Raw genomic sequence first — 18,030 nt, 5'->3', positions numbered from 1 at the left:
CGTGTATCTCAGCCTTTGTGGGCTGCAAGCCCAACGCACACTTCTTCTTTTCTTTTCCCCTACAGATTTTGCTTTGCCAGCTTGTGATAATTACTGTGGCAGGCTGGCTTGCCCAGAGCAGGAGGAGAGCAAAGCAGCAAGAGAAGCAGTTTTAGGGGCCCCCCTTGGAGAGTTCGGCGCGGCCCTGCCTCATCACATTATGGTACACCTTAGTACACAGCCCTGGCTCTCCCCTGTCAGGAGCGGTGTCGTGCCCCTGCTGAAAGCAGCAAGCATTAACTGTGAAGCTATGAGGTTTTGTATTTGCGGCCAACACAGCCGGATTGCATCCTTTTTTGCCATCTCCAACATTTGCTATGTTGGGAAAATACAATTAAAGATTGCACGCCAGGCATAAAATACCAGAGAAGTAAAAGTGGCAAGCATATTCAGAATAACCTTTTCTATACGCTATAACAATAAATATTTGTTTGATACCAGGATATTGCAAGGTAAGGACTGGATCCTGTACACTTAACCTATGGGAAATCTTAACCTGGTCTTTGGAATCACTGGTGAGCTTCAGGTGAAGACTGTTTTTGGATTTGTCAATACTGAGCCTAAAATTTGGAAATGCAAGAATGAAAAATAATAGTGGTATCCTCATAGTCAGGTTGTGCTAATTCATTTATATAGCAGAGGAGCAGATGCAGGGCTGTGGGTTAATCTAATGCAATGCCATTTTTGTTTTGTAGAGTGCAGTTTGCATTTATTGCCTGTCATAAAGCAAGTTAAAGTGCGCAACCCTGCTATTTCTCTGGGCAAGACATAGAAATATGAATGGCTATTACAATCTAGCCCCCTTCCTATGCAGGATGCAGGAAGAGGGGAAGTTTTATTGCAGAACAGCCAAGTACCATTCTCTTCCCCTGTGCATTACAGGAGGGAGCCTGCTTTTGCCTGGAACAGCTCCAACCTCCAAGTCCTGTTGTGCTAGGAACAGGCACAGGAGGGTGACTCGATGGCCACACAGCCTGACAGAGCTCACCACTGCTAGCAGGTGCCCTGAGTTGTGTAATAACGAAGGAGATGCACTCCCATAACTGCCACCTGATTAAAATGCTGATGCAGGAGCTCAGGTTCAGCTGTGCTGGGGTGGGGTCAGGCACTTGGGCAGCTTGTTGGCTGGAGCTCTGGCTCTCAGGAGCATGGAGGTGCTCAGCGGCCAGGGGAGCTGGGCATCCTGGCTGCCTGCGAGGAGGTAGGTTGAGCTGGCTGGGGCTGTCCTAGGAGGTGGCATCTGAGCAGAGACCAGCAGTTCCTCCTACCTTTTTTGGGGTGTCCCCGCCCTCCCTGCTTCCTTTGTCCCTGCCCCTGAGGGACAGGAGCAGCAGTAGCAGCAGGTTTGACCCCTCTGGAAAGGAGATAGCAGGTATCATGATCCCAGAGGAGATTCAGAGACTCCTGGAAGGTAACCACAAATTCCTCCTTGCTCTTCTTCTGCTTCTTGGGGGAAATCTGCTGTGGTTGCAGGGGAAGAAGCTGAAAGGCTTTTTGCACCTCGCTGTGCTGAGCCAGAGAGGGGAGTGGAAGGACTGTGGGAGCTGCTTCTTCTCTAAGGCTGATGGCTTTGGGGTCCTCGGGTTATGTATGCCTTCCCTGCCTCTAACCCCAGTGAGAGCGTAGGGGATGTGGCTGCCTGTCCCGGTGTTTTTGGGGCTGTCCTCATGTTGCTCAGGAGCTGGCAGGTGGGTCCATGCCTGTGTTAGGGGCGAGGAAGCTCTTTGGTGGTCCCAGACTCTGTGCAAGGGGAAAAGAGTGTATGCAAGATTGAGGGGTGTCTTCTGGCATGGTCAAAAGATGTCCCCACTGAGTGCCTTTGGTGAGGGTATTGAGTGGCTCCACTGGTGAGCGTTGCTAGCGTGAGATGAGGGAGTGGGTACCAAGGGTAAAAGAAGCTTGTGTGCTGCAGTGAGCCCTCTCAGCAGGCTTTTGTTGTGGCTGTGGTGTCTCCTGCCTTTAGATGTTGTGTGTTGCGCTGGGGATGCAGTGAGCAAGCTCGCTCGGAGGGGGTGCATCCTCGGGAAAGCTTCAACCCCATTGAAAATGGGGGTATGGCCGAGAGAGCAGTGCTGGCTTCAAGCCCTGCTTCTGCTTGATAATTTGAGTGTGACCTCCTGAGGTCTCAGCTTCTGAGTGGATGAGCTGTGCTGAGAGCTGACAGCATTTATTCGTGTGTGTGTGTGTAAGATGGCAGGTGGGAGGCTTCTGAAATTGTTTTTCATGGATTTTTTTTCACAAACTTGAACTGCAGCACTTCTAGTCACCAAAGTGGTAGGTCAGCCAAGCAGAAACCGTGCTAAGGTCTGTACAGACCTTAGCGACCATTGCTGACCCCACGGTGCGGTAAGCAGAGGCTTGGTGAGAGAAGTGCCGCTCAGAGGTGACCACGTTGTAACCTCCCCATAAATAAAACTTCAGCAGCAGTGTTGCGGGCTGGAGCAACGGCGTTAGCCCATTGCCGAAGAACTCGTGCACGTGTTACCGACACATCCTGCTGTCGCAGATGTGGGTGGGTGGGGGGGAAGGAGACGTTAGCATCTTGCCGCTCACCGCTCCGAGCGGTTGTATTCGGCGCTGGCCCCGGCTGCTGCAAGGCTTTGTGACCTTTTGTTTCCTGCTGCGATGGCTCCTGGCAGCACGGAGCACCCGCCCCTTCCTCTCCGAGATGTGGGATAACTTCCAGTCCTGGGATTTGTCAGTCAGAGAGAGTGTGCAGCCTCCAAGCCCGTCAAAGCTCTCTTCCAAATGCTTTGTGTCTTCCCCCAGATGTAGGTGTAAATTTTCTCCTCTGTTTTTTAATCATGGGGGCTTTGGTGAAGTTCACCCTTTCACATTTTTGATGTGCAGCACTTTATTGTTCAGTGCTGACACTTTTGTAAACAACTCATTTCTGCACCTGCCACCTTCCTTTAACTTAGATTATTTTCTTGTTAGCTGACTGTTTTTAATTGAAGGCTTCAGATCTCCTTCTAAAGCACAGCCTTTGTTTGCTGACAGGTATAGCAGGCTATGAATGGAGATTAATTGCATGTCACATACCTCTGTATCAAACTTGCTGTGTCTTAACAATCTATACGGTCTTGCGGCCTTCCAGTGGCTGAGGAAGCTTCTAGCTAGGCAGGCTGGAAATGAAGGAGCTTAAGCTATTACAGTGTTTGCAAACTGCATCACCGTAAGAATTCTTGTATTTAAAATGAAAATTACAAATAGGGGAGGAAAGGTGCTGATGTACAGCCAGTAACATCTGCTTCCCTATATTAAAGTTTGGCCCGTAGGGCAGGGCTGTTTACATGATGTACAGAAGCAGGTAGTCAATGGCTTGCTAGCAACGGTTGTGTTATTACCACGTAAGACATCTCTGAGGTTGCAGTGGTTGAAAGCCAACGTAATATGGCCATTCTCTCTACGTTGCAATCCTGCAACGCTTATGAATGCTTGTTATTCTCTGTTCATGAGTAGATGTGGTTGCAACAATTCTATTACTTTAAGTTCCACCTTGCAAATAAGCAATCCAAGATTCATTAACGCGATGTTGTCAGTTAACTGCACAGGGTTTCGCTTTTGGCTGGGTCAGGTCCCTTTTAAAACTACTGTTGCTTAAGGGTATTTCATGTTTGTTTAGCACAGATTTCCTCTGCAGGCTGAAACAGTGGTTCTAAAAAATGTGGTATATCTCTGACAAACCCAGGGCTTCTGTTTTCGGTTGCCGAAGCAAAGGCAGCCTGGCTGTCTGATTCCCTTCCCTTCGCGTGCCTTGCTTGATCCTCCTCATCTCAGGTGGTAGGTCTGGAAAGCCGTTTTCCTGCTGGAGCTGGGTGACAGGAGGGACGGAGCAGGTGCTGCACTGGGAGACTGCGACTGCACCTGCACAGCCAAACAAAGCTGGTAGCTGCTAATTGCGAGGCAAGCAGCTGCAATGCTGTTTTAATAATCAACAATAAAATCCTCTGTTTTGTGAGGGCTAAAAAGCCACAGTCAGCATTGATGTAGCATCATGAGTAGCTCCGGAATTTAAATATCAGGAAATTTGGGGTTGAGACTTGGAAGCTGTTCTCGGTTCCCCTGTTGTCCATTGCATAGGGGAGAATGTCCCATTCAGTCCATTCCAGGAGGATGGATGAAGATTGCTTCAGCTCTCAAGGTTTTCTCTGACTCAGCCCGACAAAAGCAGGAAGGCTCATCTGAAAAATGTTGTTTCACAATTAAACCATCCTTTCTTGAGCTTGCAGAGAAGTCAAGAAACACTGTCTGTGATAGTTCACAGGTTTTATTTTGACAAGTGGGACAGGGGATGATACAACTAGCCTTCCAAATCCCTGGCTATCTTGGGATGCATCTTGGAAATATTAATGCAGTCTCAGGGAAGCTCAAGGTACCTGCACTCTCTGTGTTGATAAGTGTCCTAAACTTTTTTAAACTAATTTTGCCCAGCCAGCGGGGGTGATAAACTGCAGGAGGGATTGTGTGAAGCATCAAATAGTGTTGGAGCAGACTGGTTGGCTCAGCATTATCTTGCATGGCTAAAATGCTGTGATTCTGTGGGACTAGTTCCTCTGTGCAGGGAGTGCGGGACTTCTGTTGTCGGCCTTCTGATGGCAGAGGAGTAGAAAAGAGCAAAAAAAAAGTGAATGTGTGTATGTGCATGGAGAGAATACCCATGGCATCTTATACCTTTCAGCTCTGCTCACTGAGTGCTGATTAACTCCTAGAATTTAGTGCTGCCATTAAAAGGTTATTTACTACCTGGACTTCAGTGGTTGTGACATAATTCTTATGATGCTGTGCATCTCCTCCAGGATTAAAGTGGATAATGGCAATTGCCTCTAGAAACTCCCCTGAAACACTTGATGAAATCTCAACTATTTTTTTTCTACTCTTACCTTTTTAGCTGCAGGAAATGAAAAGGAGAGTCCTGTAAACTTTCAGAGTGGATCGCAGAGAGCAATCTATAAACATCAAGAATATAATGTTACCGACAAGCAGTAAAACTAACATTAGGGTGATTTACTCTAGAGCTGCTTACATATTGCTCTTCCTGATCCACTTTGAGAGTTTATGGTTAGGCTTTCTTTTTCATTTCCTGGTGCTATAAACATAGTGGCTGGCTCTGAAAGGGGCTCTGCCTGGTTTGCAGAAGTGACCCTAGTTCTACTATAACTTATCCAGCAGCTGATCTGTGCTGACATCCCGGTAAGTAAATACTGTATTAGAGCTAATCACATGCTCATGGAGCTAATCTGCGCTTAAAAATGACAGAGGGATGCAGCTGATATTTGCACAAGTTCTGGGAGCAGTTTGTTTTTCTTGCTTGTTCTCTTTCACTGTGGAAACACAGCCTGTATGTAGTGTCTCTTGCTGACCCGTTTCTACTGTGCAGTTTTTATGCTGGTTTGTATATAATAAATCGTCCCTTTAGCCTCATCTGTTCTTAAGCAGTAAGCTCCTTGGAGCAAGATATATCCTTTGTGCTTAGATACATGTACTTGGCTACTTTCTATGTAATTTGTAAGTGGTGTTAGCCTCAGCATTGTTAGGCTTGTCATAAGCTGGTACTGTATCTTGGATGTACAATTAAAACTGCATGGAGATGTACTGAAAATGAAACTTAGCCTATGGATTACAGGATTGGCCTGGGATTTAAACAGCTTCACTCAGCTGCTCTGGCAAAGCCTTTGTGTTATCCCAGGCAGGCCATCTAGGGCTAAATTACTGGCAGTACTTGATAACTTGATATTAATAGGCATTTTGGCCTGACACCTCTGCGTTCCTGGCATTCCCAAAACTGCCGCTGGGCGTAGGTGTGGGTTTGAGAGCGATGCGGTGAATTAGCGTTACTGCCCATCAGCTGGGATGTGGCAACTGTGCATCCCCGCATCAGAGGGGTTGTGCTGGGATGCCTCTATCTCGGTGCTGTATTCAGGCTTTAAGCTCGGTTTCTCAGCTGTGATGTGGTGGCCGCGGGTCTGAGGCACAGCGGGCTCAGACCTGGTTTTTGTGGGTCAGGAGCCCTCCCGGTTGGAGGAAAGGCAGGGAGACAGAGGATGGAGCTCGTGGGGACCTGGAGGAGCCTGTGTTTGGCTGAAATGTGCTTATTAGTGAGTGCTCCCATGGAAACGGGTGCTTTCAGCTGAATAAATCCAGAAAGGAGAGCCGGATTGTTACGGAGACAAGTGTTAGGATCTGGATTCACTCCTCCTTCCCAGGCTGCTGTGAGCAGAGTTGTCTCCCTGGTCCTGCCCTTCTGTCACTCTGAAGAGGAGTTGGGAAGAGGGCCCTGTTTCTGTGGGGTGCCCAAGCATCAGCCTTGTTCCCCTCTTTGTCCTTCCTTATGCTCCTCACTTTAAAGAGCTCCTTTTTTTTTTGTCTCCCAAGCTCTAAGCCTTTTTGAGTGTGTCATGAGCAGGCAACAAAAAGAAATGAGGGCTCACAGTTTAACAGAAAAAGGTATTAACTTCTCTTGTGGCATTTTGATCTTGAGATGTGCTTGCAGGTGGAGGAGCTGTTATTAAGGAGCTGTGTGGATTCCTGGGGTGTGCTAAACAGTGCTGGCTGTTGTACCAGCAGCTGAAGCATAAGGAGCTGAAAGTCTTGCAAGCAGGATATTAAACTGACATTAGTGTCACAGTATGGGGCGCGAGTTAAAGGTTGGAGAAGCCTGTGGAGGTACAACACCATAGCTTTGAAGCCAATCTTTTCTCTGCTAGGGGAAACTAGCAGTGATGCTGCTCAAGTACAAGGATGATATTTTCCTGTATAGAGGAGGTGTGATTGGAACTGTTTTGTTTTCTGCGAGACTTTTTTGAGGTTTCTGTAAAGAATATAAATATTTATGCAAGAAGACACTTAATCCTTTTATCTTCCAGTTCAGGTTAAATTTCTGCATATAGATGTGGTTTCCAGGTGAGAGAATACCGTATTTACTTTTGTCTAGCTGTCCCTGTTGAGCAAGCACAGGGTGTAGGATTTCAGCGATAACCTTGCGGGAGAGCCCATGTTGTGATACGAGTGCACGTAGGTTAGTGCACAACCAGCCTGCTGTTCAGTGCTTGTCCTTTCTGAAGATCATCCTTGTGAAAACCACAGGTTAGGGTTTCCTTGAACTGTCAGGGGGTATCTTGTGCTGGTGTTTTAAAAGTGCTTTGGATCCTCCCCTGAATGGGATAACCACTTCTTCTGTGTCCTTAATGCCAAAAGCCTTTCACAGCAGCACATTTTTAGGGTTTGGGGCAGCAAAGAGGCAGGTGGAGTCATACTTCAGCCCAATAGACTTACCCATGTTCCACCTTCCTTTTTTCTGCTTGGTGGTTTCTTTGCAGTTGCTTATTTGCCTTATACCATTGCAACTAGAGAGTAGCTCTGTAATCGCATGCAATATTTAGATCTTCTTCCATCCTCAATCAGTTCAATGTCTTAACTTCACCAAATGAAGTCTTCAGACTGACCTGTGTTTCTAGAACAGACTGCTTGGTATGGCGCTTCGAGGGCTTCCCAGTGCACAGCCAGGTCAGGTTTCTTAGCCAAGAACAGGTTAGTTTTAACCTGTAATTCTCTCTTTCCCAGATGCCGAAGGTTACCTGGCAGATGGACTGCAGAATGAAAACTTGAGTGCTAAAGCCAGGGAGCAGAGGGATGCAATTCTCTTTGGCTTCCAGCAAGTCAAAGCCAGGTTTGTGTTGTTTGCATTACTTTCTAATGAAAGCGCTTCAGAACAGTGTCACACCTTGGGGTACCACATGCTGTATTCCACTAGCAGGACCGTGCTTTCAAAGTTAATGGACGTTCAGGGCTTGGCATAATGTAAGAGTGCGCTGCACACTGGTTTGTACACTCTCCTATTTAACCAGTTATATGGCTGTCTGCAAAGTTGTCATTATTTCTGTTTGGGATTTGTTTTGTGTTTCAAAGTAAAAATTTATGCCTTGGGCTGTGTCTGTACAGCTTTTTGCATATGGGTCTCTGATCCTGTCCCATTCTTCCTTCTCCCTTGTGCTAGAGAGGATTTTGTGGAAAAAATCCATCACTTTGATACTTAGGCGGGTGGGTAAATCAATACAGTGAGCAAAGATTCATGCTGCTGGCTCGCTGCTTAAAGTATCTGTTTCACAAGTGGCTCCTGAACTCAAATATGCATTCCCTGGACTTTGATACAGTGAAAAGGAGTGAAGAGGACTTCCTGAATTAAAACTCAGGTCTGACCCGGGTTCCAAAATCTCATGTCCTGGGGACTGTTCAAGTCCTGCATGAGAACATAAGCTGCATCATTTGGATAAGTGATTGTTGCTCTAATGTGCTAGGGGAAAATCAAGGAACATAAACAGAAAACAGGTTGCTGGAGGCTTAAATAAAACTTTCAGCCTCAGCTGCATTGTATTTTTGGCTAGAAATGTGATCCAGAGCTTGCTGTTCATGCTGTAGTTATAAGATATGAGTTCTGTCACTTGAAGTTAAGACCTGACAATAAAACTCAGGGTGGTTGACTGATCTAAGCATCCAGTTTAAATAAAACTGCTGTCGAGTCCCTGAGAAGCAGAGAATTTTATCCTTTGGAAGGGCACAGCCAGACTCTATTCCCTGCAGTCCCACTGAAGAATTTTGCAAGATGCCCTGCTGTATCTTAATCGATCTTTCCTGCTGGCTAATTAAGCATCAGTTTTACTCAGCAACACGGGACTGTGTAATTATCAGCCTGGGTTGCCCTGAATAATTGAAACAAGCTGAACGTAGAAGATGGAAGCCTTTGGAAAATGGGGCCGTAGCATATCTAATGGAAGAATGGGGGTGTGTGTGTAGTGGTGTCCTGTAATACTGCAGAAGAAAGGTCTTGATTGCATGTTTGTAACAGATTGGTGTGGTTTCTCTGAAAAATCCCCACTCATTGGCAGGTATTGATCTTGGACAGAAAGAGTTAAGTAAGCAGAATTCTGAACCTGAAGTATTCAGATATCAAGTCAAGCTTTTTGTCAGCTGACCCAAGAACTCTCTTTATCTTCATATAATGCAACTGTAGGTCTGTTTTTAATGAATTGGAAACAAACAGCGTGGAACTTGATAAATGTGTGAGGCACTTGGAAACACTGTGTTGTTCTTGCTCCCTGAAGTAGGTGGTCTGTCTCTGTGTGCTGTTAGATTTGTGAATGGTGCTTGAGCAGCGGGGGGAGATGCTGCTACGACCATCGTCCCGTGGACCTCTGGCTTCCCGGGGGTTGCGTGTGGTTTTGGTGACTTGCTCAGGAAGGAGCAGCCTTGGGACAAACACTGATGCTGTGACGCAGAACTCAACCTTGGCTCTTAGCTCTTTCTCAGCCTAAGAATACAATTTGGGGTAAAGCTTTTAGAACAAAGTCATCTCAAGAAAGCAGGAGAACTGGTGAAGCAGCTTTTGCACCAGGAGGAGAGGTGATACACAAATTCCTCCTGGATGCTCAGGTTTGGATGTGGGCCTCAGTCCTGTTGCTTATTGAAATAAATTGCAGGTACTTCTGGAGGGGAAAGCGAGACCCTTGAGCAAAGACTACAGGGCACTGCTGATTTCCTACTGGTGTTTTATTGCTTGGTGGCATTTGGAAAGGGTGAGAAGAACAGAGTATACAGATGTCCTTGTTCTGACCTGAGCCATTAACACAGTGATTTGTGGTGGGAGATTACTGTAATGATGACGGTATCTTTTTATTTGAAAGGATCTAAGCGGGTCTTGCTCTTGGGGATGAGGCGGGGGTTTGTCTCTTTGGGGAGCTTCCTGTGGCTTCTGCGGCGGGTGTTCAGGAAATCATCAGCCGTCGTCTTCAGGAAGCGCCTGCCTCCCCCGAGCAGCCCCGCTCTCTGCGTTTCACCTCTGCAGGGTGAAACACAACACGGCGTGTAGGGTTTCATTATTTGGGTTCATAATGGACATAAGTAAACTGCTCAACTACTGGGGAGAGACACATGTGTCTCTGAAAGGGAACAGCTTCATCTAGTGTGATTATCCTGAGCCGGTCTCAATAACTGTTCCTGTAACTTGGCCGTCAGGTCTTTATATCGCTGCTCTCCCCATGGCCTCATAACATTCCCCCACCAGGAGGTTTTGCTGATGACTATAATATGAACAAGTGGTTGGGTTTTATGTCTCCATGTGCTACCTGTGAGGATATATTGTTCCCGTCTCGCCGCGAGAAGTGCGGTAGGTAGGGAGTGGATTGTGTTTGCAGGTTATAATTTTTTCCAAGGCAGTCTGGGGTATTTTTGCTCGAGGAGCCGTGTCGGAGGCGTTGCAGGCGGCGACTGCGGGGAGGCTGTCACCGTACAGCTGAGTTATGAATCCCCGTACCGTTTTACTTTCAGAATTCATTTGGTTATTTAAAGTGCACTGTTGTGTTGAAACGGTTCTCTCCTTTTTTTCCCATCCCTACTAACTCAGATCTTATTCCACTTTCTAGTATCGCATATGTAAACCCTGGCCTGGCAATTTTTTTCCTAATCATCCTTTGGTTTTGTTGATAATATCTTTTTTTAAATTGGTTTCCCTGATTGCTTTGCATGGCATCCAGGAAAGCAAGCCACAGAACACAACTGGAGGCTTGGTCCCCAGGAAGCATCTGTGTGAGGGATGAGGATCTCACAGCACAGGGGCATGTACGGTTACCTGTGTCCTGACTGTAGGCTGAGGGCTCCACTCTAGTCCTGAGCAGAAAACCAAAGTGTTTGTAATGGATAAAACTTCCTTAAAAAGCAGCTTTGGTGTGGGGGAGGATGCAGTGCCGGGGCAGAGCTTTGCTTGTCTTCCAGAAGCCCCAAAGGTTGTTAGTTGCTTCTGTTTTAGGTCCGTTGGTGCTGAGGGTTTGTTTCAAGTTGTTCCTTGGGAACGTCGCTGCTGTTTCTTGTGTCCTAACACAGGCGGCTGCAGAGCTAGCAGCAGATGTCCGACACCTGGGATGAATCGGATACATGACTCCGCTCAGGAACACAAGCCTATTCTTGTCCTTTGGCAAGAGCAGTAACCAGAAAAAAAAGTTGTCTTGCTGTTAAATGACCTCACCTCAGCATTTCGACATTTCTAGAGCAGTTACAATGGCAGGGGGTGAGATGGGGAGAATGGGATTTATTTAAAAATATGGAGATAAATAGTTCCTCCATCTCCTTGGAGTCAGCTAGTCATTTAAACTCCCTGTAGGAAGGCAAGTTTGCATTGAGGGAAACAAATTCTTCAGTATTTTTTTTTCCCCTGAGGTGAAATGTAATAGTGCAAAAAGGAGGGCAAGGCAGACCTGTTGTATATCAAAGCAGAAATGAAGAGAAAGGGGCTTAATTGATGTTGAGTTTCTTGCATACACCCACTAGGAAATCCAAAATAGACACTGAAACTCTACCTTTAATTTGCTCCACTGTGACTAAAACAACGGCATGAACCTGAGGCCCAATCCTGCTACTCATAACTAATACACAGGACCATTTTTCGACATTCCTACCAGCAGCAGGAGCTCAAGCGTAGACCAGGCTCTTCACCTCTAGATAACAAGCCCCAAAACCTCATTTTACTGCCTCGTTGTCTAATCCTCCTTGAAGTTTATGGCAATATTCCCAATGCTGCTTCTGTGCTATCGGTGAGGAAAAGTCTGCATGCGGTCTTTTAGCTCTGCAATGAAACTTCTCGCGTATCAGACATCTCCAGGGGATGTCCTGGCCTGCTAAAGAGAGCCTGCAGAAGCCAAGGTCTCTCCTGGACCTCCGTGGTCGCTGTTTTGCCATGCTGGTATTTGTGTGCGGTGTCACAAAATGCAAGAGCGCTGTGGCTGGCAGCACGTTTGGATTCCCAGCCTGTGAAGCAGACGTGTGCTCCCTGCCTGGTTGAGTGATTTAAGTCTCAAACCTCATCCCAGACTTATGTTAAAATGTCTAATTGTGTGGTGAAACACCATAGCTGTCCTGCATTTTCAGCCAGAGGCTGGGCTCTGCCACCGTGAGCCTTGTTCGTAACGCTGAGGTTCAGACAAATAAATACAGCCTCAGCGCTTAGGAATTGCTCACCCTCGGTGTAGAGATGCAGAATACAGAGGGGGTCCGAGATGCTCCCAGTGCCTGGGTATAAGTTTCCATACTCTGTTTCAATCTGAGCTGCAGAAATACCTGTTTTTGGGGAGCAAACGGGTAATGCTGTCACCCGGTTCCTGCTGGGTGCTGTGCCACATCTGGCCCCGAGAGTGTTACTGTCAGTAGGAAATCCTGCACTTGCTGCTGGAGCTGAAACAGGCTGGTTTGAGCCCAAATGGGAGTGTAAGGGTAAAGACCACACACCGTGACTGCCTCTGGTTTGGGCATCCTTGGGGCTGTGCCACAAATCTCAGCAAGCTGTTATAGCATGTGGTTCATGCATGCTGTCACAAACCAGTAAGCTACTGGTTTTATTGGTTTACAGGTGTAGCTGAACTGTAGAGACCTCAACACTTGGGGAACTTCAGCCTAATTATTGGGTTGAACTTGATCCTTTCTGTGGCAAGGTATTACAGTACGATTGTAAAAGATTCACTAATGGAAATACATCCAAAATTTTGTCTAAAGCAGTGTGTTTGGCCTGTTTTAATAAACTTCTAACCATATTAACTACATCTATTACTTCAATTTTGAACCTTATTTTAAAGTTTTAAGATTGAAATTAAAGAAAATGCAATTTCAGGGCAATTTTGCTTCATTAGTGTAAAGGCACTGCCTGTAATTCCTACCAATATTAAACTCATTATGCTGAATAACGTGTGATACTGAGATAAAAAGGAATTTAAGAATGTGACCTGATGGGCAGATAATTGAGCTCAGCGCGTTGATGCCTGGGCTGGACTGTAGCCCCACCACATTGTCCTTAATTACGCAAAGTGCTGTTCTCCTCCTTCATGTTCTTCAGAGAGCTGAAATTTATTTGCTCAGCAAGGAAAAGACCTTGCTGAGCAGGGTTTCATTCACACTTACTTTGGCTGTCAAATACAGATTTGTTCTGCAAAAAATAAAAGCAAGTCCCTGTCACTTCAGAAGTACTTGGCAGTTTTTGGATTTGCATTTTTTCTATCCTAAAAATGAGCTCCTCGTTGTTGTTTTCCTTCGTGCGGGGGAGATGTGCTCCTGCTCAGGGTGGGGGGAGCGCTGGCGTGGGGACACGTAAGCGTGCGCTGCACCAGCTGGTGTTAATGGAGATCTAAAGCCTCTCACCACCCTGCACCAGTACATCTGCGCCCGGGTGTGTGTGAGCACAGGCATTCCTTTAGTTTTCAACAGTCAAGTTTAATGCTGACCGTGGTGATTATTTCTTTTTAAAGTCTGGTAAAGTTTCTGTTAGGATGTTCTCAATTTATTCTGCAATCTCGGTAGGGGATTTTTTTTCCCCCCTCCTTTTGGGGAGTGCTGAGGAAGGAATTCTCCTCTGTTAAGATACGGCGTGCCAGGGGCACAAATTCAATTCAGCTGTTATCATAATCTACCTGCTTTTATACCTGGGGTGAAAGCGGCCATTCACTCTGCCAGTAATGCAGTTTGGTGCCTTCTGGGTTAGACTCCTTTCAGTAATTTGCATCATTTTCCATTCCAGCTGATAACATTACCCCTGTTTCCCCATCCATTTCCTTGTGAATGCATTGTTAATCTGAAACCTGAGGACTGTAAATGATTGAAATTGTGTAACCAGAGTCTTTGCATTGCTGCTGCTGCTGCTTCTGTAACATTTAACCGAGAAATGCATTTGAAGTGGTTTGTAACCGACTTCGCTAATGGTGAGCTCCCCAGTCCCATTTTCATCTTTTTTTCTGCTTGAAATGTTGTACAGCATTGATTTTTAAAAATTTTTTGCAAACATTAAAAACCAATGAATACTGTGCACCAAACAAATTAGACTGTCTTGAAATATCTAATTTAATAACATCTGTGGTGATATTAGTGTTCTTAATTGGACAGGAAAATACAGGAAATTTGTTTGAAACCTGACTTTATTTTATGGTTCCTGCTGAAATTGAGTCTGAGAGGAAAGTGGGGTTTAGACTTTTATAGGCTTTAGAGCTGCAGAGAGACCATTATAACCATCAAGTTTGACCCCCTACGTAATACAGACCGTAAGATTTCAGGCAGAAATTTTTCCTTCTAGCCCCAAATGGATCTGGTTTGACTCCTTCAGCGCTGGGATTTGCCGCAAGCAGTGGATGCGGGTCAGCAAACTCAAGCTGTGGATGGGAGGAGTGGGTGTGTTAATCACGTATTTTACTGGATGTTTGTGCCATCGATGGGATTCGTGACACCCCCCCCGCCCCGTGCAACGGCCTGGGGAAGATCGGCTGCTTGAGTTTTGCGCGGAGGTTGGAAATGGAGGCGTAAACCCAAATTATCTTGGTGGTTCAAGAAAACACGAGTCCTGTCCTCATACCAAAGGGCAAATCTAGATCTAGTGTTGCAGGAATAATACTGACCTAGGGGGGATTTCATCCTTGCATATTCCAGGGCTTAATCTGCCCTTCCTTTTGGAACAAGAAGGGATATTTCTGGGTTTCCCTGGCTTAAACACTGCCACTGAGCGGATAGGAAGGTTGAAGCAACTGCTTTGCTCATAGTCTTGCATCTGCAAGGAATGGAGTCCTGCTTGGTCAGGCCTGGCAGCATCACTGTCCTCAGGTGACTGCTTTTGAGTAAAAGAGCAATGAAAAGCAAACTCTTTCTTGAAAGTGAATCCATCACACAGGATGGCTAGGAAGGGGAGGATTTGGAGAACTTTATTTTCAAACCTCACAAGTGCCTGATAGATGCTCATGGGGTTGCTTCCAGTCTTGCTTTTCTTACAAACCAGTGCGAGGATAAGATCTGTGATGTGTCCTGCAAGCATCTTTCACTTCTGAAGACCAAGTCCTGCCTCTCTGGGAGGCAGCGGAAGGCTTTGGTCCTTACAGACCAGATATGGAGAAACATGAGATCTGGCTCAAGACTGTAAGGACCGTGGATTCCTGTTGGGAACAAGGCTTTCTGGCAAACCTGCCTGCTCTGTGACTCAGTTTCCCTTTCCAACATGACAACAGCGTTTTCTTCTTACTCCTTCTCATGACAATTTGCCCTCTGAAATCTGTTTATGCAGTTGAGTTGCAATTTTGATCGGGTCCAGTTGGAGCCACTGCTACAAGGAGGCTGATGAATTAGAACTGGGATCTGTATGTTTTTCAGGAGCAAAGAACGTAAACATTTCCAGAAAAGGGAGCCCCTCTGTTTGCTTGTTGAGTGCGTAACCCCAAAGGCTATACAATAACAAGAAACAGTTTGTGTTTTCAATAGAACAAATCTCAGACCCCTTCCTGTCTGGCCCGAAATAGGCACCGATGAGGTGAGAGAGGTGGGTGGTTTGTTGCGAACCATGCAGGGGAAATACTTATAGGATGTCTTTTCTTGAAGTATTGGCAGTGCAGTGCTCGTTCTTTGGCTTTGTAATGGAAGTCAGATATTTTTGGGTTAGTTCCTCGCTTTACGTATTGAATCAAAATTCTCTCTAGATTCCTTTGTGAGCTCGTTTTGCTGAAGCTAGTTAATCATTTGACAAGAGTTTCCCCCTCGTCTCCCTCCACTTTCTTAAGGCCTGATGTAAATTGGACCTTCCTATTTGGCTGAAGACTCCTTGCTATGCTTTGCCTTAACTGGTTCTCTTCTTGGGGGATTCCACCCACAGCTGGTGGATAGAGCTTTTTAATAAAGTGCTTAAAAGGGATGGTTAGGACATGACCAAATCACCTATTCCCAAACTTTCTGGTTAAGAAAACGAATGAGAAGCTTTCACTCTCTGTTTGTGAGATCTAAAATTTGCTGATTAAGGATGAAAATGTCAAACCTGATCCCAAGGCATATAACATCCAAAATAAAGATGCTGTTGAATAAGGATTAAGCCTCTGTTTTGTAACTTGCACATTCCCCCCTTGAGCCAGACAGTATATGGAGCAATTACAATTTTAAAAAATTATTTGCTGTGAGAAATTATTGGACTATAACTTTCAGGGTAAACCTCCTGCAAAGCTAAAGAACAAAACGTTGTGGAACTGCCTGTTACCCACAGACGGGGCGTGTTAAAGGCATAACACGCTTGTCAGGGAGTACTGTCTTAATTGGGAACAAAAATCGGAATTGGCCTCAAGCTCTGTACTTTGGAGAATGGCCCAAGATGACTAACCTCCTCCTGCTAGCCGGGTTCCTCCTCCTCTTCTGCTGCACAGAACATGCTTTATTCTCAGTCTATAAGCACGCATGGGACTTATGGCTATAGATGTATTTGAATGAGCCCTATTTGCTACCTAGGCTGTTGCAGCAAAATGAGTGTTTTGTCCAAATAATTGCATTTCTTGGGTAATGCAGGAACAAAAAAGAATATTCTGGCCACCTCTGAAAATTGTGAAAATACAACTTGCTGAGTAGCTAAAGCTGAAGTTACCTGCAGGAAGGGGTGGGGGAAACACAGATGCTGAAAGTCATCCTTCCCCCCCCCCTCCCTTAGACACATACAAAACATCGGGGGGAAGAAAGAAATCCTGTCAGTGAACATACTGAAAACACTGTGGCATCATAGTTGGGTGCCGTTTAAGCTCTCAGGATAAGTAATTTATTCAAGATTTTCATGCAGTCAGTGGCAGATGAAGGAATTAAATCATTACTCTTTCATCTTCCATAAGAACAAGACCATCTTCCCCCCACTCCCGATTAAATTTTAAACTAACTTTCATTCTCTGCTTAAGCCTTTCCAGAGTGAAAATGATCAAAGCATGAGATTAAAGACACATCCTGATCTGGTGAGATTAGAATTTTTGACTGTTTCCTTATGCTTAAAAAAAAAAAAGCAAAGCATCTTTTTGGTATTTCTCCCCCTCTTTAAATTTGATCAGAGTGAAGCTAACATGGGCTTGCTGGTCCAGTAGGAAATGGAACTCAATTTTACATTTTTTTAAACCATTTTACTGTATTAAAAATGACAGAGGTTAGAAACAAAGCTCTTATACTTTTATTGAACTGGAATTAGAAGTGACAGAAAATCATTTTGGTCCTAGTGCAGTAAATGTTATCACTAAAACATGTTCAGGGGAGATTAGGACAGTCTCTCAAGCACAAGAGACAAAAGTTCACAAAACAAGAAGTGATTTTTTGCTGTCCTTGTCTTGCAGTCGTCCGTTCAGGAGACAAAGTATTTCAACTCCCAGGGATGCTGGACTTGGGGGGTCGGGGGAATGCAGGTACCTCTCCTCTCGCAGAGCAGAGGTTGAGCCCAGGGAGGGGAGGTTTCTCAAATCAAATGTCGAATAACGTTTGAATTCTCAAGGCAAATGTTGAGTAACAGTTAATGTTGATTGGAAACAAAAGGATGGAGCTGCTCTGATGGTTCCCCTGACCTTGGGCAGGTGGTGTCACTTCTCTGGGCTTGAGAGATAAGATATAGCTGCCATAGGATGGATAGGAAAGAGTGCGTTGTAAAAATGGGGGACCACTGCCAAGAGCATCTGAAGGCCCGGAGAAATTTGCAGCCCTTTCTTGCTACAAGGCACAGTGGTGTGGCTCCTTCCAATATAATACAGCTGTTATTTATCACGGAGATCATTCTCCCAGGAAAGTTTCTTCTATCTATGCACATTTTTGATTTTTTTTTTTTGTCCAAAGCAAACAAGTCAAATAAATATTATGCCCTTAATCAGAATTCTGTTGTTGTTTTCTAATTAATCTGTGTCAGTAGCTTGAATGTTTGTGTTAAATCATTTTCTTCATGAAAGCTTTTAATGAGGAAACAAATTGATTGGATTTTTACGTACTGGATTCTTGCCACTAATGCCTATAGACCAACCCTTTGTTACACATCTTGCCTGTGAATGGGTCACTTTGTGGTTTAATCCCAATCCTTGATCTATTTCCAAAACTCGCCAGTGCTGTTGCCTTATTAAAACGACTCAGATGTCAACCCAAGATGCGCTCAAAGCGTGAGAGATGAAGAAATCATGGAGGATTTTTTTTTGGCATGGCCAAAAGCGG

At 45.4% G+C, this 18,030-nt stretch overlaps 1 protein-coding gene across 1 annotated transcript in view; it reads left to right on the top strand.

The window, feature by feature from the left end:
• Positions 1-1,416: 1,416 nt before the first annotated feature.
• The window catches only part of SKAP1 (src kinase associated phosphoprotein 1), a 158,756-nt gene continuing 142,142 nt past the window's right edge, over positions 1,417-18,030 (top strand). Inside the window, exons 1-2 of the mRNA XM_059830560.1 lie at positions 1,417-1,450; positions 7,603-7,708. Of these exons, the coding sequence (XP_059686543.1) occupies positions 1,417-1,450; positions 7,603-7,708 (140 nt within the window). The remainder of the gene's footprint in view (positions 1,451-7,602; positions 7,709-18,030) is intronic.

The sequence above is a fragment of the Gavia stellata genome, chromosome 28 (assembly GCF_030936135.1).
Source record: "Gavia stellata isolate bGavSte3 chromosome 28, bGavSte3.hap2, whole genome shotgun sequence".
Classification (NCBI taxonomy): domain Eukaryota; kingdom Metazoa; phylum Chordata; class Aves; order Gaviiformes; family Gaviidae; genus Gavia; species Gavia stellata.
Note: the sequence above shows the minus strand (reverse complement) of the source record. Positions and strands in the feature narration are given on the sequence as shown.